Source organism: Macaca nemestrina, chromosome 20 (assembly GCF_043159975.1).
Source record: "Macaca nemestrina isolate mMacNem1 chromosome 20, mMacNem.hap1, whole genome shotgun sequence".
NCBI lineage: Eukaryota > Metazoa > Chordata > Mammalia > Primates > Cercopithecidae > Macaca > Macaca nemestrina.
Window position 1 is genome coordinate 6,072,414 of NC_092144.1, and position 22,897 is coordinate 6,095,310.

General features: G+C 55.4%; 2 protein-coding genes across 3 annotated transcripts in view; one reads left to right on the forward strand and one right to left on the reverse strand.

Moving 5' to 3' along the window:
• Nucleotides 1–6,419, forward strand: part of LOC105484683 (crumbs cell polarity complex component 3) — an 8,862-nt gene extending 2,443 nt beyond the window's left edge. The window contains exons 4-10 of one of the 2 annotated variants that reach the window (XM_011746528.2): nt 1,341–1,380; nt 1,476–1,586; nt 3,378–3,514; nt 3,759–3,934; nt 4,692–4,765; nt 5,643–5,786; nt 6,128–6,419. In XM_011746528.2, coding sequence (XP_011744830.1) covers nt 3,853–3,934; nt 4,692–4,765; nt 5,643–5,786; nt 6,128–6,199 — 372 coding nt within the window. In that variant the 5' untranslated portion in view covers nt 1,341–1,380; nt 1,476–1,586; nt 3,378–3,514; nt 3,759–3,852 and the 3' untranslated portion in view covers nt 6,200–6,419. Of the gene's footprint in view, nt 1–1,340; nt 1,381–1,475; nt 1,587–3,377; nt 3,935–4,691; nt 4,766–5,642; nt 5,787–6,127 lie in introns of both variants that reach the window. The other variant, XM_071087952.1, reaches the window with a different exon arrangement.
• On the reverse strand, nt 6,386–22,522 carry LOC105484692 (DENN domain containing 1C). Its single transcript, XM_011746536.3, has 23 exons — nt 22,408–22,522; nt 20,816–20,880; nt 20,688–20,731; nt 20,498–20,547; nt 19,136–19,255; nt 18,979–19,048; nt 17,479–17,559; nt 17,319–17,384; nt 17,175–17,228; nt 16,951–17,061; nt 15,949–16,049; nt 15,818–15,863; nt 15,596–15,697; nt 15,386–15,511; nt 12,656–12,760; nt 11,181–11,271; nt 11,044–11,084; nt 10,065–10,136; nt 9,387–9,431; nt 8,314–8,421; nt 8,046–8,113; nt 7,701–7,908; nt 6,386–7,585 (listed from the first exon to the last, which is right to left on the reverse strand). The coding sequence occupies exons 1-23, from the start codon at nt 22,422–22,424 to the stop codon at nt 6,974–6,976; spliced, it is 2,403 nt and encodes an 800-aa protein (XP_011744838.2). The 5' UTR covers nt 22,425–22,522; the 3' UTR covers nt 6,386–6,973.
• Nucleotides 22,523–22,897: the final 375 nt, after the last annotated feature.

Below are 22,897 nucleotides of genomic sequence, written 5' to 3' on the forward strand. Positions count from 1 at the left end.
ACTGGCGTTCGCACTTTGCAGATAAGGAAACGGAGGTTAACTCATTCTCCCCAGTCCTGATGCCCACTAAGGGGCAAAGTAGGGGTTTAAAGAGATCTGGGATCCTTAACCATCACTCTATCCCCTAGAAGAAATTAATCCTTTTTTTTTTTTTTTTTTTTTTTTGAAACGGAGTTTCTCTGTTGTTGCTTAGGCTGGAGTGCAATGTCGCGACCTCGGCTCACTGCAACCTCCGCCTCCCGGGTTCAAACGATTCTCCTGCCTCAACCTCCCGAGTAGCTGGGATTACAGGCGCCCGCCACCAGCCCCAGCTAATTTTTTTTATTTTTAGTGGAGACAGGGTTTCACCATGTTGGCCAGGCTGGTCTCGAACTGTTCACCTCGTGATCCATCCGCCTCGGCCTCCCAAAGTGCTGGGATTATAGACATGAGCCACCGCACCCAGCCGTGAGTTTTGTATTTTTAGTAGAGATGGAGGTTTCACCATGGGGGCCAGGCTGGTCTTGAACTCCTGATCTCAGGTGATCCTCCTGCTTCAGCCTCCCAAAGTGCTGGGATTACAGGCGTGAGTCACCAGGCCCGGCCTGGCCTAATTATTCTTTTTTTTTTTTTTTTTTTTTGAGATGGAGTCTAGCTCTGTTGCCCAGGCTGGAGTGCAGTGGCCGGATCTCAGCTCACTGCAAGCCCCGCCTCCCGGGTTCACGCCATTCTCCTGCCTCAGCCTCCCGAGTAGCTGGGAGTACAGGCGGCCGCCACCTCGCCCGGCTAATTTTTTTTGTATTTTAGTAGAGACGGGGTTTCACCGTGTTAGCCAGGATGGTCTCGATCTCCTGAACTCGTGATCCGCCCGTCTCGGCCTCCCAAAGTGCTGGGATTACAGGCTTGATCCACCGCGCCCGGCCCTAATTATTCTTTAATCATCACTCGTCACCCAAGGGTCCTCAGGAGGGGGTCTTGTTATTATCATCATCGTTTATCCAAAGATACAGCATTGGCCAGGCTCAGTGGCTTAGGCCTCTAATTCTAGCACTTTGGGAGGCTGAGATGGGAGGATCGTTTAGGGTCAGGAGTTCGAGACCAGCCTGGGCAATATAGCAAGATACCCATCTCTACCAAAAATAAATAAATAACTAAAAAAAAAAAAAAAAAAAAAGAAGAAGAAAAGAAAAGAGACAGAGAGAGAGAGAGAAAGAAAACAAAGATACAGCCATGAGGGCACATTTGGTTCACTCCCAGCCTCTGCCTAGACAGGTGTGCCGGAACAGGTGTGCCCCAGACAAATGAGTCTCTTCTAAGAGACGCCCCTAGCAGAGGTTTTTATTCACGGTTGTTCCTTGCAGGTGCCATACAGCATGGAGTGATACAGAGGTTTTTTTCCGTGTAAGTGCCCCCAAATAGGTGTTTTCTCACAGATGCATCCTTGACAGGTAGGCCTCAGTATATGTGAGCCCCTGCCCTGATGGTTTTACCCACAGATGTGCGTCAATGTGAGTGTGCCCCATGCAGAAGTTCCAAGTTCTTCCCCTCACTTGAGCTCAATCTCATACAGGTGTTCCTCCTACAAGGTGCTTTCCCTTACCTCACAGGTATGTTTCTGAACAGGTTTCCCTCCACCCATGAATGCATTCTACAGTCTCCCACCCCATAGGTGTGTTTCAGTTAAGTATACACCCATTTGGGTATGTTTCCATATAACCAAGTCCCATATAGGTCTACGTAAATGCAGGTATGTCTCATACAGGTATTTACAAGACACTGACACCCCAGTAATTCCCCAATACAAGTGCTGTACATTTCATAGGTGAGCCTGCAGATGTGCTCCTAAAACAGGTCTATTCCACATCAGAGTGCCTTAGCTGTTTGTGATGATAATGCAGGCGTGTTCTGTGGAGATATTGTCCACCCTGGTGGTATGTATCCATTTGGTCATATTTCTTTTCTTTTCTCTCTTTTTTTTTTTTTTGACAGAGTCTTGCTCTGTCACCCAGGCTAGAGTGCAGTGGCATGACCTCGGCTCACTGCAACCTCCGCCTCCAGGGTTCAAGCGATTCTCCTGCCTCAGCCTCCCAAGTAGCTAGGATTACAGGCACCCACCACTACGCCAGCTAATTTTTGTATTCGTTTTAGTAGACACAGGGATTTCACCATCTTGGCCAGGCTGGTCTTGAACTCATGACCTTGTGATCCACCTGCCTTGGCCTCCCAAAGTGCTAGGATTACAGGCATGGGCCACCATGCCCAGCCTTGGTTATATTTCATATAGCTGTGATTCAATGCAGATTTTTTTTTCTTTTTATGGGATGGAATTTCACTCTTGTTACCCAGGGTGGAGTGCAATGGCCCAGTCTCGGCTCACTGCAACATTTGTCTCCTGAGTTCAAGCAATTCTCCTGCCTCAGCCCCCGAGTAGCTGAGATTACTGGTGCCTGCCACCACACTCAGCTAATTTTTGTGTTTTTAGTAAAGCCAAGAGTTTCACCATGTTGGCCAAGCTGATCTGGTCTCGAACTCCTGACGTTAGGTGATCCTCCCGCCTAGACGTCCCAAAGTGCTGGGATTACAGGCATGAGCCGCCGCACCTGGCCAGATGTTTTCTATGTGTTCTTATATGTGAATGCCTGTACAGGTTTGATTCCACACAGGTGTTAACCGTACAGGTGTTTTATCTTTTTAAAATTTTTTTAGAGACAGGGTCTCACTTTGTCACCCAGGCTGGAGTACAGTGGTACAATCATAGCTCACTCACTGTAACCTCCACTCCTGGGCTCAATCCATCCTCCCACCTCAGCCTCCCAAGTAGCTGGGACTACAGGTGGGTGCCATCACATCCGGCTAATTTTCTTATTGTTTTGTAAAGATGGGGCTCCCTATGTGGGCCAGGCGGATCTCGATCTCCTGGCCTCAAGTGATTCTCTTGCTTTGGTCTTTCAAAGCGCTGGGATTACAGGATCACGCCGGAGCCCCGGGCTTATTTTCTTCTTCTTCTTCTTCTTCTTCTTTTTTTTTTTTTTTTTTTTTTGGTAGAGAATCAGGCCTCGCTGTGTTGCCCAGGCTGGTCTCGGACTCCTGGCATCAAGCGATCCTCTTGCCTCAGCCTCTCAAAGTGTTGGGATTACAGGCGTGAGACATTGCGCCTGGGCGGGTGTTTTTTCTCATTGAGCGCTCCCCATCGAAGTCTGCCCTAGGCAGGAGTGCCTCGTGCACGGGTACATACATACCCCGTGCGTCTCCACACCTGTGCACTCCTACACATGGCTCGCAATGCAGGTGTAAGGGTCCCGTTACAGGTGCGCCCGCAGCGCGGCCCCGCCCCCCTCTTGGCTCCGCCCTCTTATCGAGGCTCAGGTGCACAAGCCGGAAGTGCGCTCTCCTCCCAGGTGAGTGACTAAACTTTCCGGGTCACGTGAGCGGGCGGAGCCGGTGGGATCGGACCCAAAGACCGACCGACGGACCGAGGGTTCGAGGGAGGGGCACGGACCAGGAACCTGAGCTAGGTCAAAGACGCCCGGGCCAGGTAGGAAAGCAGGACGCACCGATAGGCCTGCGCCCTCGCCCGTCCACCTTACCCGTCCCGTCGCCTTCCTTTCCCCAGCCCAGGAACGCGCTCCCAGGAGTTAATCTTTAATCGCTGACCTCTGGCGGCTGGGGCGGGGCGGGACTCATGGGTGCCCTGGCGCCAGTTGTTTCTCCTGTGGGCCTGCGCCCGGGTCCAGACCCCGATCCCAATGCCCGGGCCTCTCTCCTTCTCCTGCCCCCAGGTGCCCCGTCGCAGGTGCCCCTGGCCGGAGATGCGGTAGGAGGGGCGCGCGCGAGAAGCCCCTTCCTCGGCGCTGCCAACCCGCCACCCAGCCCATGGCGAACCCCGGGCTGGGGCTGCTCCTGGTGCTGGGCCTGCCGTTCGTGCTGGCCCGCTGGGGCCGAGTCTGGGGGCAAAGTAGGTACCAGCTGAGAGCTCTGGGGGGAGGGGTCCGGATTCCTGGATCTCTGCTGGGGACGTGGCTTAGAAGCGCTGGGTATCTGGGGCACAGAGAGGGTCAAGAATTGGGAAGCGGGCAAGAAATACCTTGGGGAGGGGTCTACAGGGTTAGGGCTCGGGGAGATTAAGATTTCTAGTTTCTTCCTTGGACCCTGGGAGGTGGTCTAGGAGACCTGAGTTCCTGAGCCAGGTGGAATTGTGTGTTGTAGTGGGGGCTCCTAAGTAGGACTTGGTGGGAGGTAAGGGCTGTGTACCTGAGTCCTGGCATAGTGCAGGTGTTTTGGGTGAACTGGGAGCTGGGAGGAGGCCTGCCGAGCCCGGTCGACCCGGTTGGCTGAAGGTGTAGACCCCAGCTATTCAGTCTTAGATTTGTTTTGGGAGCCTGGGGGGAGGTGTGAGTCAGACACTCCAGGGAAAAGCTAGGCCCGCCCAGATCCTTAAGGGCCCAGGGCCGGGTGGTGAGTGGGGGAGGGTTGGACTTCCGGACACCCTACTGGGCTCTGCTGGGCTGGGTGGGGGGGGTGTCCGGAGGAGCAAACACCCGAGGGACAGGTCCTGCCTGCAAGGCGCCCACTGTCTCTGTGCGAATGAAAGGCAGAGTTTGAATTGGGACTTGCTGGGAGGAGGTGAAGGGGAATGACCAAAGCAGGTGCCCATGGCGGGGATGGGAGAGAAAGATGGAGACTGATTTAGTCTCTGCCTTCAACCTCCACAGGATTGGCCTCTTCTGCATATGACAGTAGCACTGTTGTGCCTTCACCCACCAGCTCCAGCTCCAATGGCAACTTGGTGAGTTGGAGGTATATGTGGGAAGATGGCAGCAAGGATGTTATCCAGGGGCCACACATACAGCATGTAGAGAGGACTAGACACCCCCTTCCCCCAGAGGTGGCAGGTCAGGGTGGCTTTGGAGAGCTCTAAGTAGGAGAGACCTGAAGTCTTAGACCAGGAAGACTAGGAGACCCTAGAGGGAGTGGGCAGGAACACTGTAGCTATCAGATGTGGGGGCTCAGGAACTCCACATGCCTCTCAGGTGGGTGAGGAAGCAAGGAGCTCAGACTTGGTAGACATGATGAAAGCAGGAGTCCCGGCTGGGTGCGGTGGCTCACATATGTAATCCTAGCACCTTGGGAGGCTGAGGCAGGCAGATCATGAGGTCAGGAGTTTGAGACCAGCCTGGCCAACATGGTGAAACCCCATCTCTACTAAAAATACAAAAAATTAGCCAGGCAGGGTGGCACACGTGTGTAATCCCAGCTACTCGGGAGGCTGAGGCAGGGATAATCACTTGAGCCTAGGAGGCGGAGGTTGCAGGGAGCTGAGATCGTGACACTGCACTCCAGCCTGGGTGACAGAGCAAGACTCTGTCTCAAAAAAAAAAAAAAAAAAAGCCCAAGTCCCAGACATGGCAGGTGCTTGCGAGGGGTGTCCCAGACATGGCAGGTGCTTGCGAGGGGTGTCCCAGACATGGCAGGTGGTGGGGAGCCTTAGCACCCCAGATAAGGTAGGTAGGGATCCAGGAAGCCCCAGTGTGGGGATCAGATCACCAAAAGTGGCAGATATGTGTGTGTGTTGTGGGTTGGGGGTTGTTGAGGGGGGTGCAATTCAGGTGGAGGTGGACAGGCTACCTAGGCTCAGGTGATTCACCCCTGTCCCCTCTCTGAAGTCTCAGGAGGCCATCACTGCTATCATTGTGGTCTTCTCCATCCTGGCCATCTTGCTCCTGGCTGTGGGGCTGGCACTGTTGGTGTGGAAGCTTCGGGAGAAGCGGCAGACGGAGGGCACCTACCGGCCCAGCAGCGAGGAGCAGGTGGGTGCCCGTGTGCCACCGACCCCCAACCTCAAGTTGCCGCCGGAAGAGCGGCTCATCTGAACGCTGGGGCCTGCTGCAGTCACCAACACTGCCCAGGACTGCGGGGTGCTGGCTTGTACACTGCAGCTGCCACCGAGACACCAGCCTCTGATGGCTCAGGAGGACTTGTGGGGAGAGGCTGGGGGCACCCACCTGGTGGGCTCTGTGCAGCATGTTGCCTCTGCTTGGCTGTGCCTGCAGCTCAGGGTGCTGGGGCTCGGGACCCACCTCCCTGCTTGCGGAACCAACTTTTCTCTGTGTGTCCTGCAGGCTCCACAGCCCCCTCTCCTTTCTTTCAGTTCTCCCATGCAGCTGAGGCCCGGGCCCCTCAGGACTCCAAGGAGACGGTGCGGGGCTGCCTGCCCATCTAGGTCCCCTCTCCTGCATCTGTCTCCCTTCATTGCTGTATGACCTTGGGGAAAGGCAGTGCCCTCTCTGGGCAGTCAGATCCACCCAGTGCTTAAGAATAGCAGGGAAGAAGGTACTTGAAGACTCTGCCCCTGAGGTCAGGAGAGGATGGGGCTATTCACTTTTATATATGTATATAAAATTAGAAGTAAGATGTAATAAAAGCTTTATTGGTGTGTTTGAGCTGGTGGGAGCATTAGCTGAGATGGAAGTGACGAATGCCGAGAGGAATTGTAAGGTTGCCGGGATTCTAGAGGACCAGGAGGCTTCCTGGAATTCCCCGCTACGACTCTGTTCGAGAGGCTGCCCTTGGAGGGACAGAGGTGGGTGGGATGGATTTCTGAGCAGAATGAGGGCACCAGAGAAATTCACCAGGAAAAAACCAGCTTTGGGCTCCTGTGGCTTTACTGAAGGACTGGGGTCTCTCCTGGACCCCTGATTCTTTTTTTTTTTTTGAGACGGAGTCTCGCTCTGTCGCCCAGGCTGGAGTGCAGTGGCGCGATCTCGGCTCACTGCAAGCTCCGCCTCCCGGGTTCACGCCATTCTCCTGCCTCAGCCTCCCGAGTAGCTGGGACTACAGGCGCCCACAACCGCGCCCGGCTAATTTTTTGTATTTTTAGTAGAGACGGGGTTTCACCGTGGTCTCGATCTCCTGACCTTGTGATCCGCCCGCCTCAGCCTCCCAAAGTGCTGGGATTACAGGCGTGAGCCACCGCGCCCGGCCGGACCCCTGATTCTTAACCCTCAAAGCACTTCTTAAGATCAGCGACTCTGGGCCGGCTGCTGGGCTGGAGCTTTTGCCAGTTGCTGGTGGGTGTAGCAGGGGAATTCGGCGCTCCTGGTTCCTTGAGTGGCTGGAGGTGAGCGTGCTCTGCTAGCAGGGCCTTGGGAGACTGGGCTCTGGGGTCCTCCAGAGAACTGGGGTCTGAGGAAGGATCAAGGGGCTGGGACGTCCAGGCTATATCAAAGTTGGGCTTTGTGGGGGCCAGAATTTGGGGGCTTTCTGGAGGGCTGGGCTCAGTGGGTGCAGTGGACAGCCAGGAAGCGGGGTTTTCCTGGGTTCTAGAATCTTCAGCTGCCTTGTGGGAAGGGGCGAGATGAAGAATTAGGGGCTCTGTGAGAGGAGAGGGTTCGGGGTCCCCTCGGCTGCTTGGGTCTGCAGAAGCTGTTGAGGACTGGGATGGAGAGGTTTCTTGGTCGGACTCTGAGGGTATTAGCTGGGACCTGGGGTCCTTTGAAGAGCTGGTGGCATCCAAAGACGAGGTGCTTTGCAGGGATGGCAGGGACAGGGGCTGGGGCTCTGGCTCTGGTAGTTTCTTATCGTCTGGTTGCCATCTTGGTATGTTAGGCTAGGTGGGATGGATAGGGAAGTTGTGGCTTTTAGATGGCAGAGGGGCTGGCAAGTTGGATGGACCATTAGGGGAAGACTTGGGGCGGGGTTGGGGGAGTGGGCGAGGCTCTCACCAGGCTGAAGCAGCTGTCCAGGTCTCCTCTGTGACAGCAGTCTAAACTCTGGCTCGGTCTCAGGCTGCCTGCACTCTTGGCTCCCACGCTAAGGCTGTCCAGAATCTCGCTCAACAAATCCAGTTCTTCTCCAGACCCTAAGAAGCTGCCGTCCAGAGCTTCTTCTGCCCACGGGCACCCCTCATCCTCAGGACTCAGAGGGGGTGTCCTGGGTGAGGATGGGCAGCCTCAGATATTTGCCCGAGACCCCCCAGCCCTGGTCAGGCTGCTCTGGAGTTTGGGGACCCTCTTCCCCATCAGTCCTGGCCTCCCACTTTCAACACCGCTGTTCCCTTTTAGCCTTACCCCACCCCTGGGGGCTCGGAAGGTCCCTCTTCCAGCCGGCGTCTCCTGCTGGGGCGAAGGGGCCGGTTCTGCAAAGGGTGGGGGTGATAGGACCTCAGGAGACTGCAGAATCAGGGGGCTGAGGCTTGCTAAAGGAGGGTGAGTGTGAAGTGGGTGCACATATTAGGGAAGCTGAAGAAGGAGGTGAGATGTCTGGATGGGGACTGGGATGGGTGGAGGATTCAGTGATAATTCCAGGTGTGTGCATGGCGGGAGGGGGCGCTCTCACCTGTCCAAAGTGCCGAGTGATTGGGAGGCGTTGCTGCAGGCGGTCTGAGCGGCTGGTAAGGGCTGGGGCCCTCAGAGAGCCCCCCCTCTGCAGGATGGAGTCCCCATCCTAGGAAGAGAATGCATGAACTGGGAACCTCTGCCACGAAGTCTCCCCATCACCCCCTACCATTGGTCTTTAGTTAGTCTTTTTTTTTTTTTTTTTTTTTTTTAAATGAAGCTTCACTCATGTTGCCCAGGGTGGAGTGCATGGTGCAATCTTGGCTCACTGCAACCTCTGCCTCCCGGGTTCAAGCGATTCTCGTGCCTCAGCTTCCCAAGTAGCTGGAATTACAGGCATACGCCACCATGCCCAGCTAATTCTGTATTTTTAGTAGAGATGGGGTTTCACCATGTTGGTCAGGCTGGTCTCAAACTGCTGATCTCAAGTGATCCACCTGCCTCGGCCTCCCAAAGTGGTGGGATTACAGGCGTGAGCCACCGCGCCCAGCCAGTCGTCGTCTTTTTTTTTTTTTTTTTTTTTGAGACAGAGTCTCCCTCTATCACCCAGGCTGGAGTGCAGTGGCACGATCCCGGTTCACTGCCCTCTACCTCCTGGGTTCCAGCAGTACTCGTGCCTCAGCTTCCCAAGTAGCTAGGATTACAGGTGCCCACCACCACGGCTGGCTAATTTTTGTATTTTTTTAAGTAGAGACAGGATTTCTCTATATTGGCCAGGTTGGTCTCAAACTCCTGACCTTAAGTGATCGGCTCTCCTTGGCCTCCCAAAGTGCTGGGGTTACAGGAGTGAGCCACTGCGCCCAGCCACGGTCTTCTTTTTTTTTTGAGACAGGGTCTCTCTCTGTCACCCAGTCTGGTGTGCAGTGGTGCTATCTCAGCTTACTGCAACCTCCGCCTTCTGGACTCAAGCAATCCATACTCAGCTAATTTTAAAATGTTTTTTTGTAGAGACAAGGTCCCACTATATTACCCAAGCTGGTCTCAAACTCCTGGACTCAAGCGGTCCTCCTGCCTCGGCCTCCCAAAGTGCCAGGATTATAGGGGTGAGCCACTGCACCCGGCTGTTGGTCTTACCTTATACATTAGAAGGCTCTGCACCCCCTTCAAGCCACTCTTGGCCTATAAAGCAGTGGAGAGAGAATTACCCGAGGGTGGTGGGATCCTGGGCATTTGAGAGCTCAGCCTTCTGTCCCCTAAGATAGCTTTATTTTGCCATCTGCGTGTCTCAAATATGTTCACCACCCGCCATACACCACCTAAGAAGTCAATGCAAACTTTCACCCCGTTGACTAATATAAAATTAGTATTCCCGGAGGAAGGCATCCCCAAATAAAATGGGGAATGGCGAAGCAACAGGGCAAGGTGTTCCTGTCTCAAAGCTGTGAAGAATAAAATCGCACGGACAATTTTGAGCTGCAAGAACTGGCCCCAGGAAACTTCTGAGCTTGGGAGAAAAAAGGCAGAACCTGGAACTGTGGCATCCAAGGACAAAGAATGTTTGCCGGTGAATCTTGGCTGTCAATTTTACAGGGGGGTGGGGGGTAGGATTCCAACAAAAATGAGTATAGTAAATAAAAAAATAAAAGGGGGAAGAGCTGTTAAGGGTTTAACTGCTGGTTCAGTTCTGATTAAATCATTTGTGTTTAAAGTGTCTGCCAGGGTCAAAATACTCCATCCTTGGGAGGTCAAAGTGTCCTCTGTCCCCTCCCCCTCATCACCCCAGCGAGAGTGGCCTGTCCAGCTCAGCCTCACCGAGCGGTACATGTTCTTGACTGCTGGTTGGGTCTTGGCCTTGACTGAGTGCAGGAGGGCACCACCGCCTTTCTGCAGGAGAGGAAACACCAAGGGGGAGGGGCTAGGGCCAGATCCCACCTCCCCATCCCAGGTTGTGTGATGCTGATCAAGCCCCTTTCCCTCTCTGAATCTCCATTTTTTTCACCTCTATAAATGAACACGATCGTAGTCATGACCCTACCTGCTGACTGTTGTGGAATTAAATTAATCCATTGAGACACACTTAAGTGTTTTTTGTTTGTTTGTTTTTGTTTCCTGAGATGGAGTCTCAAAGAACAGAGGTTTTTTTTGTTTGTTCGTTTTTGCTGAAATGCAGTCTCACTCTGTCACCCAGGCTGGAGTGCAGTGGCGCCATCTCGGCTCACTGCAACCTCCGCGTCCCGGGTTCAAGCGATTCTCCTGCCTCCGCTTCCCGAGTAGCTGGGACTACAGTCGCCTGCCACCATGCCCGGCTAATTTTTGTAATTTTAGTAGAGATAGCATTTCACTATGTTGGCAGGATGGTCTCGATCTCCTGACCTTGTGATCTGCCCGTCTCAGCCTCAAACTCCTGACCTCAGGCAATTCGCCTGCCTCGGCCTCTCAAAGTGCTGGGATTACAGGCGCGAGCCACCGCGCCCAGCCAACAAGCAGTTTTTGAGACAGGGTCTTGCTCTGTCACCCAGGCTGGAGTGCAGTGGCACGATCTCGGCTCACTACAACCTCCACCTCCTGGGGCTCAAGCCATCCTTCCACCTTAGCCTCCCGAGTAGCTGGGACTACAGCCACACCTAGTTAATTTTTTTTTTTTTTTTTTTTTTTTTAATTTAGTAGAGATGGGGTTTCGCCGTGTTGTCCTGGCTGGTCTCAAACTTCTGGTCTCAGCAATCCTGTCTCCACCTCCCAATGTGTTGGGTTTACAGGCCTAAGCCAAAGCCTATTGTTTTGGTGGTCTTACCTTTAGATTGTCTGCCCAGAGCTGATAGGATCGAATGGTCCCTGGGGTAAGGAGAGAGTGTGGTGGTCACCAAAGTCTGGCTGAGGCTGGGGGTGCTGGTGGGTGGGGGGGACCCAGGGGCTGGACTCAGGGCTCACCTGAGGAGGCCCCGCAGCCGGTGATCTCCTGCTCGAATTGATCTGAGAAGCCCTCCCCATTGTTGAGCTTCTCCAGTCGGGCTTCGATGAACTGGGGTGGGGGACAGTAAATCAGAAGCAGCAGGAGACACATCTGAATGCCAGCACTTTGCAGCCTGCCTGCTATCAAGATGTAGAAGCCATCTCTGGCCTCCAGCCTGCCCACCCCCAAGCACCTGGGAAACTGGAGCCCACTTTATTTTTTATTATTTTTTTTTGAGATGAAGTCTCACTCTGTCATCCAGGCTGGAGTGCAGTGGCAAGATCTCAGCTCACTGCAAGCTCTGCCTCCCCGGTTTAAGTGATTCTCCTGCCTCAACCTCCCAAGTAACTGGGATTACAGGGGTGCACCACCATGCCCAGCTAACTTTTATATTGTTTGTAGAGACATGGTTTCCCCACGTTGGCCAGGCTGGTTTTGAACTCCTGACCTCAGGTGATCTGCCTGCCCTGGGCTCCCAAAGTGCTGAGATTATAGGCGTGAGCCACTGCCCCCAGACCAGAGCCCACTTTAGGAACCGGAGATCCCACCTTCTCCTCTCTCCCCAAGTCAGGACCTGTCCCCAGGGACCAAGCCCCGCCTCTTTCAGGGACCCAGAAATTGATTTCTGCCTCCTCTAGACCTACCCACCTGCTCTCAGTGAGCCAAGAGTAGGTTGACCCCATCTTTAGGGATCTTGTGGTCCAAGCTACCTTCTCCCAGGGGCCTAGAAGTCCAGTCCCACCTGCCACCCCTCCCCCCATATCCCTAGGACTCAGGAAATCCTGGGATTTCACAGTCAGGACCTGTCCCCTCTGGAGTCCAGCTCGGGCCACCACCCCAGTCCCAGAAAGTTACCTGCTTAGGGACCTGGGATTTGGTTCCACCCTGATTTCTCTCAGGGACCTAGGAGTAGGTGTTGCCCTCCAGGAACCCAGGAGTTGGGGGCTCCCATGTTTTTGTTTTGTTTTGTTTTATTTGAGACAGAGTCTCGCTCTGTCATCCAGGCTGGAGTGCAGTGGCATGATCTCGGCTCACTGCAACCTCTGCCTCCCGGGTTCATGTGATTCTCCTGCCTCAGCCTCCTGAGCTGGAGTTACAGGCGCACCCCATCACGCCCAGCTAATTTTTTAATTTTTAGTAGAGACAGGGTTTCACCATGTTGGTCAGGCTGGTCTCGAACTCCTGACCTTGTGATCCGCCTGCCTTGGCCTCCCAAAGTGCTGGGATTACAGGCATGAGCCACCGTGCCCGGCCGGGGCTCCCATCTTTAGGAATCCAGGAGTTCAGTCCTTCCCCACTTGGGAACCCTGGAGTAGGGGATCCTGCTGGACTGTCTACAGCGATACCCTCAGGGACCCAGGAGTCTGCCCTCAACCCTGCCAGTTCAGACAAGCCCTCGGGGTCTCAGCAGTCCACCTCCAGCCCCAGCTGGACCCTCAGGGCTCTGGCATACCTGTTTGAACAGCTGCAGGTGCACAGCCCGCCGGTGGAAGGCCTGCAGAGGTGCCCCAGGCTTCTGGGCCAAGAAGGCTTCCTCACTGAAGGTCACTGGCTGGCCCTGGAAGAAGCGTTGGAGTTCTGAGCTCCCTGGGGTGTTCCTGGCCCTCTCTCATTCTACTATATATTTAGGTAGCAAACATTGATTAGGCACCTGCTGTGTGTCTGACCCTGTGTGGGGCCTGGTGGATGGCAGGGAGGACTTAAGCTGTTTTGTTGTTTGTTTTGTTTGTTTGTTTTGTTTTTTGAGACAGAGTCTCACTCTCTCGCCTGGCTGGGATGCAGTGGCGCAATCTCAGCTCACTGCAACCTCCGCCTCCAGGGTTCAAGCGATTCTCCTGCCTCAGCCTCCTGAGTAGCTGGGACTACAGGCACGTGCCACCACTCCCAGCTAATTTTTGTATTTTTAGTCAAGATGGGGTTTCACCATGTTGGCCAGGATGGTCTCGATCTCTAGACCTTGTGATCCACCCGCCTCAGCCTCCCAAAGTGCTGGGATTACAGGTGTGAGCCACCGTGCCTGGCCCTGTTTTTTTTTTTTCATTTCTTTTTTTGAGTCAGGGTCTCACTCTGTCACCCACGCTGGAGTGCAGTGGTGTGATCTTGGTTCACTGCAACCTCTACCTCCTGAGCTCAAGCGATCCTCCCACCTCAGCCTCTCAAGTCGCTGGGACTATAGGTGCACGCCACTATGCCCGGCTAATTTTTGCAGTTTTTGTAGAGACGGGGTCTCACTATGTTTCCCACACTGGTCCGAACTCCTGGGCTCAAGCAATCCACCCACCTTGGCCTCTCAAAGTGCAGGGATTACAGGGTGAGTCACCCACCCGGCTGATTTAAGTGTTTATCTTGAGTAAGGTGGAAGACCTGCAGGGCTGTGGGCAGGGGAGGGAAATGATCTGACTCAGGTGTTCACAGGTGACCTCTGGTCACTGCGGGGAGGACAGACTCTGAGAGATAAAGCAGAAAGCTGCTTGCAGGGGGCCGGGCGCGGTGGATCACACCTGTAATTCCAGCACTCTGGGAGGACGAGGTGGGTGGGTCACCTGAGGTCTGGAGTTTGAGACCAGCCTGGCTAACATGGTGAAACCCCATCTGTACTAAAATTACAAAAATTAGCCAGCGTGGTGGCGCATGCCTGTAATCTCAGCTATTCGGGAGGCTGAGGCAGGAGAATTGCTTGAACCTGGGAGGCGGAGGTTGCAGTGAGCTGAGATTGTGCCACTGCACTCCAGCCTGGGCAAGAGAGCAAGACTCTGTCTCAAAAAGAAAAGAAAGAAAGAAGGCGGCTGCTTGTGGAGGAGTCCCAGGGGAGAGATCAGTGCATTAATTTTAGGCAAACAACGACAGGGTCCCGGCCAGGGTGGAGACAGAGGAAGTGGGTGGTCTGTGTGCAGATTTGGGATGCAGCGATGACAAGAACGTCAGATGCTCAAGTGATACTGGACCCCCCGCCCCGCCCCAGCGATTTTATAGCTTGGTTGTGCAAAACAGGGGAGGGCGCTTCAGAGATCGAGGCCCTGGCTTCAACATTCACCCACTGTGGGACTTCTCCAAAGCCTTGGTTTCCTCATATGGAAAATGGGACTATTGCAGTATCCATCTCAAAATGTCATGAGCATTAAATGAGATAATAGCAGCAGTAGGAGCTAGCATTTATTGAGTGCTTGCTGTATGCCAGGTACGATTCAAAGTGCTGGGAAGATGCTGATTCACTGATTCTAATATCTTTTTGGGTGGTACTATCGGGGTCCCATTTTACAGAGGGGCAAACAGAGGCACAAAGTAAGCACTCCATTAATGCTACCTATCATTATTATTATTATTATTGTTTTTTTTTTTTTTTTTTGAGACGGAGTCTCGCTCTGTCGCCCAGGCTGGAGTGCAGTGGCCAGATCTCAGCTCACTGCAAGCTCCCCCTCCCGGGTTTACGCCATTCTCCTGCCTCAGCCTCCCGAGTATCTGGGACTACAGGCCCCCGCCACCACGCCCGGGTAGTTTTTTGTATTTTTTTTTTTTTTTTTAGTAGAGACGGGGTTTCACCGTGTTAGCCAGGATGGTCTCAATCTCCTGACCTCGTGATCCGCCCGTCTCGGCCTCCCAAAGTGCTGGGATTACAGGCTTGAGCCACTGCGCCCGGCCTCATTATTTTTTTAATTAAAAAAATAGAGATGGTGGCCGGGCATGGTGGTTCACACCTGTAATTCCAGAACTTTGGGAGCCCGATGTGGGCAGATCACCTGAGGTCAGGAGTTCGAGACCAGCCTGGCCAACATGGAGAAACTCCGTTTTTACTAAAATTACAAAAATTAGCTGGGCGTGGTGGTGCGCACCTGTAGTCCCAGTTATTGGGGAGTCTGAGGCGGGAGAATCGCTTGAACCCCAGAGGTGGAGGTTGCAATGAGCCGAGATCATGCCACTGCACTCCAGCCTGGGCGACAGAGTGAAACTCCGTCTCAAAAACAAACAAACAAACAAACAAACAAACAACAGATGGGGGGGTCTCACTGTGTTGCTCAGGCTGGTCTTGAACTTCTGGGCTCAAGCAATTCTCCCATCTCGGCCTCCCAAAGTGTTGGGATTACAGGCGTGAGCCACTGCGTCCGGCCATCTACTGTACCTATCATTATATTACGATTCATTCAGGAACCCACGAGATCTCTCCCGCAACGGCCCCGCTGCTCACCGGGCTGCAGACGAGTGCATCGCGGTACCCTCCGAAGAGCAGGGCCTGGGCTTTGAGGAAGAGACGGGACACCCCTTCCCCGGGGGCCAGGGCGACCTTCCTGAGTCGGAGCCTCAGCAGGGACACCTGAAGCACAAGGGAGTGGCCCTGAGTGGGCAGGTGTGGGGCCCTCGCCTGCCGGGGCAGGAAGGTGGGAGGGGCGACACTGACCACGTCTGGAGGCAGCGCCTGCACATCGTTAAATGTTGTCTCCAAAGTATTGGCGTCGACGTTCAGCACCACGACGTCCTCCAGAGCTTTTTCTCGTACTCTCTGCGGAAAAGCGGGGCCGGCGGCTCAGAGTCCGAGGGTCCTTGGCAGAGGAGGGCATCTGGGGATGTAGAGGGAGGGGGAACCCTCACATCCCCGCCGTCTGGGTGGATACGCGCTCACCTCGGCGAGACTGGCGTGCACTCCAATGAGGTAGGGCATGGGCGCGCTGCGGACCAAGGGGACGGGGTCATGCAGGCACCGCCTCCAGGGCCTGCCCCCAGGCCCGGCACCTCCCAGCTTCCCTCGCTCACCAGCAGTAGTCCAGCAGGTGTGGGGGCAGCGTGGGGATCAGCACGTGCTCCCAGCGCATGGGGTACAGGAGCGCGCAGGACGCGTGGACGCACGAGGTCAGCTGGGGGGCGATGGCGGGGCGTGAAGTCATGGCCTGGACCCTCTAGCGCGGGGGTCTCTTCCAGCTGCATTTCCCACGTCCCCAGTCTCCTGTTCCCCCTTCCCATCCACTGCTGGGTAATGAGTGACAACTCGAACCCCTTTAGAAATCATGTGGAGACCAGGAATTTGGCCACTTAACAGTGCTTTAAGCAGGTGAAGCCAGGACTCATCCCGTCCTGATCCCTCTCTCTAAGAGGCGCAGTTAATAGGCAACACCCCTGAGTCTTCCCGCACACAGGTGGAGCAAGGACTGAGCCTCCACGCACTCCACCCCGAAATAGGTGGAGCTATGATGTAGCCCGCCCTTGTCCCGCCCCTAGGGGTGGAGCCACGACCTAACCCCACCCGAAGAGGTGGAGCTGGAATGCAATCATTCGGCCCCACCCCTAGGGGTGGAGCCAGTCTCCGCCTCTGCCTTTGACCCTGGGTCTCGGGGTCCCTGGCAGTATGGGTCTCTAGTTGTTATCTGAGTCCCTATGTTCCTAGGTCCCTGGGTATTCGGGTCCCTGGGTCCCTGGATCTCTGAGTTCCTGAGTCCCTGGGTCCCTGGGTCCCCATGTGTATAGGTCCCTAGTTCTCAGTGTACCTGAGGGTCCGGAGGGGTGGAGCCAGACCTGTTGTGGCCCATAGTAGGTGGAGCCTGAGCGCAGTACTCCCAAAAAAGAGGAGCTGAAAGCAGCCCCCTCCCACGAGGGCGGGGCCAGAATTCAACTCTCCGAGACCGTCGAAGGGGCGGGGCTAGGGCTTCGCCCTCAGGTCTCGCGCAGTTGGGTTAGAGCCAGGAATCAGCCCCCGTTGTCCCGCCCCCAGGGGCGGAGCCAGACCCTACTGCCACCCCGGCCCGGCGGGCCCCGCCTCACTGTGCTGAGTTTGCTGGCGGTGAGCAGGACTCTTCTCTCCGCCAGGAGCGCCGCGAACAGCGCCACGATGTTCTCGTCCGTCACGGCCACCACCAGCTCCGTTAGGTTCCTCTGAGGATCAGAGAGGTGCGCTGGGCGTGGACTGGCCCCTGGATCTTGCATCCCCGGTCCGGGTTTCGGGACCTGTTCCCATCCCCAGAGACCCCTCCCGGGTCCCCACTCACGTTCTCAGGGATGGAGGGCAGACGGCCGGAGTCCGGGGCCACGAAGCAGGACAGCTGGTGGGGGTATTGGCAGGGGGATCAGTCAGTCAGGAGGCTGGCCTCACCTGGACCCCCGACCTTCTAGGGTCCCGGAGCCCCGCTCACCGGCTTGCTAGTTCCCGGGATAGGGGGCAGGATACCCTGCCCGCTGGAGACGGTCACTCCGCTGCCCTGGGAAAGAGGCACGTTTCTGTGGTCATCAGGGCTGGGGCGCAGCCTTCCCATCCACCTAAGGTCCGGCGCCCAGGGAATGGGAGCTACTCACCAGCTCCAGCCCCACTGAGGCCTGGGGCCCAGACAGGGACTGCTGAAACAGATTTTGAAGAAGTTCCTCTGCCTCGGAGACCTGGGTGGGACGTGGAGGGGCGGGGGTGGCTGAGCCAGATGTGGGGATTGGGGATTCCGAGGGCTCTGAGTAAGCTTGAGTGGTCTGGCAGGAGCCAAGGGCTCAGGTCAGGCCTGGGAGGTTTTTTTTTTTAATTTCTTTAAAAGAAATTTAACCATCCTGGCTAACCCGGTGAAACCCCGTCTCTACTAAAAAATACAAAAAAACTAGCCGGGCGAGGTGGCGGGCGCCTGTAGTCCCGGCTACTCCGAGGCTGAGGCAGGAGAATGGCGTGAACCCGGGAGGCGGAGCTTGCAGTGAGCTGAGATCCGGCCACTGCACTCCAGCCTGGGTGACAGAGCGAGACTCCGTCTCAAAAAAAAAAAAAAAAAAAAAAAAAAAAAAAAAAGAAATTTAATAATAATAATAATAATAATAATAGAGACAAGGTCCAATAGAGACCAGCCCAGGCTGGTCTTGAACTCCTGGGCTCAAGGGATCCTCCTGCTTCGGCCTCCCAAAGGGCTACAATTACAGGCGTGAGCCACCGCTTCCGGCTTTTAAAATTTTTTAATTTAAATGTTTTCTTGTAGGCTGGGCGTGGTGGCTCACGCCCGTAATCCCAACCCTTTGGGAGGCTGAGGTGTGTAGATCACCTGAGGCCAGGAGCCCATGACCAGCCTGGCCAACATGGTGAAACCACGTCTCTATTAAAAGTACAAAAAAAAAAAAAAAAATGAGCTCGGCTGGTGGGCCAGGGTCTTGCTCTGTGTCCCAGGCTGGAGTGCAGTGCTGTGATCATAGCTCACCATAGCTTCAAACTCCTGGGCTCAGGCGATCCTCCCACCTTGCTCTCCTGAGTAGCTGGGACCACAGGTGTGCGCCACCACGTCTGGCTAATTTTTCTTTTTCTTTTTTTTTTTTTTTTTGAGATGGAGTTTCGCTCTTGTTGCCCAAGCTGGAGTGCAATGGCGTGATCTCGGCTGACTGCTTCTGCCCCCCGGGTTCAAGCGATTCTCCTGCCTCAGTCTACGAGCAGCTGGGATTACGGGCATGTGCCACCACACCCAGCTAATTTTCTTTTTTGGTATTTTTAGTAGAGATGGGGTTTTACCATCTTGGTTAGGCCGGTCTCGAACTCCTGACCTCAGGTTATCTGCTCACCTCTTCCTCCCAAAGTGCTGGGATTACAGGTGTGAGCCACCGAACTCGGCCAATTTTTTAAAAGATTTTGTAGAGGCAGGGTTCTCACTATGTTGCCCAGCTGGTCTCAAACTCCTGGGCTCAAGCGATTCTCCCACCTCAGCCTCCCAAAATGCTGGGACTGCAGGTGTGACACAGTGTGCCCTGCCAGGCCTGGGAGATCTGAAAGGGAGGGGTTGGGAGGTTGGGGGGTGGGGGCTGGGGCTCCCACAGGAGTGAGAGAGGGGCTGGTCTCACCTGGTCCTGGGCTAGGAGGTCTCCCACTGTGTTCAATAGCTTGTAAAACACCTCGAACCAGGGCAAGTGGCTGTGGAGAGAGGAGACACGTTCCACGAAGTGTCCCTAGGCCTCGGCCTTTCCCATCCCCCCCGCATCCAACCCCCATACCCCGCACCTGAGGATGCAGAGACAGCTCTGGGTACCCGCCCGCAGGCGGCAGAAACCAAATCTGCGGTTGCCGGCAAGGTCTGTGAGGGCGAAGGTGAAATGCTGCACGACGGGGCTGGGGGGCTCCCTGGAGTGGGAAGGGCTGTTAGAGAGACCTGGACATCCCAGCTGTCTGAGGATGTCCCCCCTCCCCCACAAAGTTCCTGGGATCCTGAGTGTATGGGTCTCTAATTGTCAGGATCCCTGCAAGCCTGGGTCCCTGGGTCTCAGAATCCCTGGGTCCCTGAATCTCTGGGTCCCTAGATCTCTGGGTCCTTAGGTCCCTGGATCTCTGCGTCCCTGGATCTTCTTGGTCCCTGGATCTCTGGGTCCCTGAGTCCCTGGGTCCTTGAGTCCCTAGGTCCCTGGGTTCCTGAGTCCCTGGATCTCTGGGTTTCTGGATCTCTGGGTCCCTGGATCCCTGAGTCCCTGGGTCCCTGGGTCCCTGGGTCCCTGGGTCCCTGGATCCCTGAGTCCCTGGGTCCCTGGGTCCCTGGGTCCCTGGGTCCCTGGGTCCCGGAGTCCCTGGGTCCCTGGGTCCCTGGGTCCCTGGGTCCCTGGGTCCTTGGGTCCCTGGGTCCCTGGGTCCCTGGGTCCCTGGGTTCCTGAGTCCCTGGGTCCCTGAGTTTCTGAGTCTTTGGGTTCCTGAGTCCTTGGATCCCTTAATCCCTGAGTCCCCGAGTCCCTGAATCCTTGAGTCCCCGAGTCCCTGAGTCTCTGGGTCCCTGGGTTCCTGAGTCCCTGAATCTGTGTGTCCCTGAGTCCCTGGGTCCCTGAGTCCCTGAGTCCTTGCATTCCTGAGTCCCTGAATCTCTATGTCTCTGAGTCCCTGGGTCCCTGGGTCCCTGAGCCCCTGAGCCCCTGAGTCCCTAGATTCCTGAGTCCCTAAATCTCTATGTCCCTGAGCCCCTGAGTCCCTGGATTCCTGAGTAAATCTCTGTGTTCCTGAGTCCCTGGGTCCCTGAGTTCCTGAGCCCCTGAGTCCCTGGGTTCCCAAGGCCCTGAGTCCCTAGATTCCTGAGTCCCTGAGCTCCTGGGTCCCTGGGTCCCTGAGTCCCTGAGCTCCTGGGTCCCTGGATTCCTAGGTTCTTGAGTCCCTGGGTCCCTGGTTTCCTGAGTACCTAGATCTCTGGGTCCCTGAGTGTCTGAATCCCTGGATGCTAATGCATATAGGTCCCTAGTTCTCAGGGCTCCTGAGCACCTGAGTCTTTGAGTCTCAGGGTCCTCTAGTGTATGGGTTTCCAGATGTCTGAGTCTCTAGGTGTTGAGTCCTTGGGGCCCCTGAGAGATCTGAGTCCCTGAGTCCTTGGATCTCCCCGCCCTTCCGTACCTTTCCACATCAAAAGGGAAGCAGAATTTAGGCACCATCTGCATAGCTTCCTGGAGATGAAGAAAAGTGCAGACTGCTTGGCCACTGAGGTTGGGCACCGCCTCCCTAGGCTCCAGGTCCAAGAAACAGAGTCCCCTCCCCCTGGGGGACCGGCCCTGGCCCTGGGGGAGCAAGGAGCCAGCTTGAATACCTGGTCCCTGAAGTCTGGAGGGAACTGCCGCAGGATGGGGGGATCTGTAGAAGAGAGCAGGCCTCTAAGTTCAGTGACCCAGGCCCACCCTCCCCTCCCACTCCCTCACTCCCAGGCTCCCAACTCACCCTCCTGCAGGGAGGCGGGGCAGGCCGCTTCGAAGAACCAATCAAACACGGCAGGGGAGCCCCCTCTGTGGGATGCAGAAGGGATCCAGAGACTTGCTTCTAGGCATGTGTGGTTGTGTCTGCCGCTTTGCACACAAGCGTGGTTGTGTGTGCCTGTGCCACAAGGTGCATCGGCATGTGCATGACTCTGGGGCTCTGTGGCTGTGAGTGTGTGGTTGTGTGAGGCTGTGTGTGCAGCAGTGTTAATGGTGCACACAAGTACGGGATGGAGTGAGAAAGTGTGGCTGTGTGCGTGTGGCTGTGTGTGATTGTGTGTGGCTGAGTGCGTGGCTTGTGTGAGCAGGCAGTGAGTGTGTGTGTGATCCTGTCTGCTGTCTGCCTGAAAAGACGAGACTGTCCCCTATATCTGTGGGGTGGGACTGCATGGATATAAAGGACAGCCTGTGCAGTCTAAAGCTAAGTGAATGACATCTATTTATCTATCTATCTATCTATCTATCTATCTATCTATCTATCTATCTATCTATCTAATTTTTTTGAGATGGAGTTTTGCTCTTGTCACCCAGACTGGGGTGCAGTGGCACAATCTTGGCTCACTGCAACCTCCGCCCCACCCAGGAGGTTCAAGCGATTCTCCTGCCTCAGCCTCCCTGTAGCTGGGATTACAGGTGCCTACCATTATGCCCAGCTAATTTTTGTATTTTTAGTAGAGACAGGGTTTCACCATATTGGCCAGGCTGGTCTCGAACTCCTGACCTCAGGCGATCTGCCCACCTTGACCTCCCAAAGTGCTGGGATTACAGGCATGAGCCACTGCATCTAGCCACGACATCTGTATTTTCTTGTATAGATGTGAGTGTGTGTGCCCGAGCAAGTGAATGACGTCTATATTTTCCTGTACAGCTATGAATGTCGCTGGGTAACTGCGTGGGATCCTTGTGGGCTGTCTGTGTGTCTCTGTGTGAGAGACCCCATAGAACCCTGGTGGCTGATCCCACATGTCTCATCAGAGGAAGGAGGGCAGGATACCTAGGTACTTACTGTAAGCCCTGCAATCTCTGCTCTCCTCCTCTGCCCCCATATCAAGCAGAAGATGCAGCCTTGGGCTCAAGGAGAGAGACAGGAGATCTGGAGGGAGATCAGCTACAGACACACTGTCCTGCCCAGTTGCACACACAGTCTCTGCCATGGGGCACCCCAGCACTTCACCCTCATGCTGACACAAGTCACACACGATCACCCACTCATACGAACACCCAGCCTCCCCTCTGCCCTGATCGCCCCCCGTGGGACCCCCCTGAAGCCATCACTCAGACATACCAAGGACAAAGCTCAGAGGGGTACATGCATCCACAGAGCTACAGACATAATCACAGGAGCTGAATATAGAGAGAGAGACAGGAGGGGACCGAGAGTGGCCCGTCCCAGAGTGGAGGTCATAGCGGAGGCCCGCGGAGTATCTGATTCCAGCCACCTGCCCCTCCAGGTCACTGCACCTCCCTGGCCTGCTCCAGCCCCAGCTCCCCTCTGCGCCGGCTCAGGCCTGGCCTGGGAATCTTGTACCAGAGAATGAGGGTTGGGGAGACTCTTACTCAGCTCTGGATTCCATGGTCCCTGCAGGGCCAGCCCAGCGGGGCCCTCTCCCCAGGGGTCCTGGGGGCCTGTGTTTGCTGGGCCCCAAGCCGGCTCAGCTTCCTGTGTGGCTGAGAGAGGAAGTTTAACGGGTGACGTCCCCGGACAGAGGCCCTGCCCCCACCCCCTGTGAGAAACCCAGGCATCCTGCCTGCTAATTATGTTGGGGATGGGTGGGCAATAAGTAGTCAGGCTGGGAAGGCAGACCCCCAGGTCCGTCCCCGCCAGGCTGGACTGTGTCTGGTCCCCCGTATCTTGCCTCGGCCCTCGTCTCTCCTTCCCCGCTCCGCAGCAGCCAAGATTCACAATCTGTCTATTAATAAAATGCCTCCCCGTCTCTTAACTCTTTTTTCCGTGGTCCATTTGGCCTGGATGGTCACTGGTGGACCACCAGAGGGAGCCACCTGTAAAGTGGATGGTGGGGGTACCAGGGACGGGGACAAAGAGCAC

Bases quoted from the DNA above. Each gene is read 5' to 3' on its own strand.
- LOC105484692 (XM_011746536.3), bottom strand. The intron at 15,698-15,817 runs GTGAGCGCGTAT...GCTTTTCCGCAG, and splicing joins TGCACGCCAGTCTCGCCGAG to AGAGTACGAGAAAAAGCTCT. The intron at 9,432-10,064 runs GTGAGGCTGAGC...ACTGCTTTATAG, and splicing joins TCAAGAACATGTACCGCTCG to GCCAAGAGTGGCTTGAAGGG.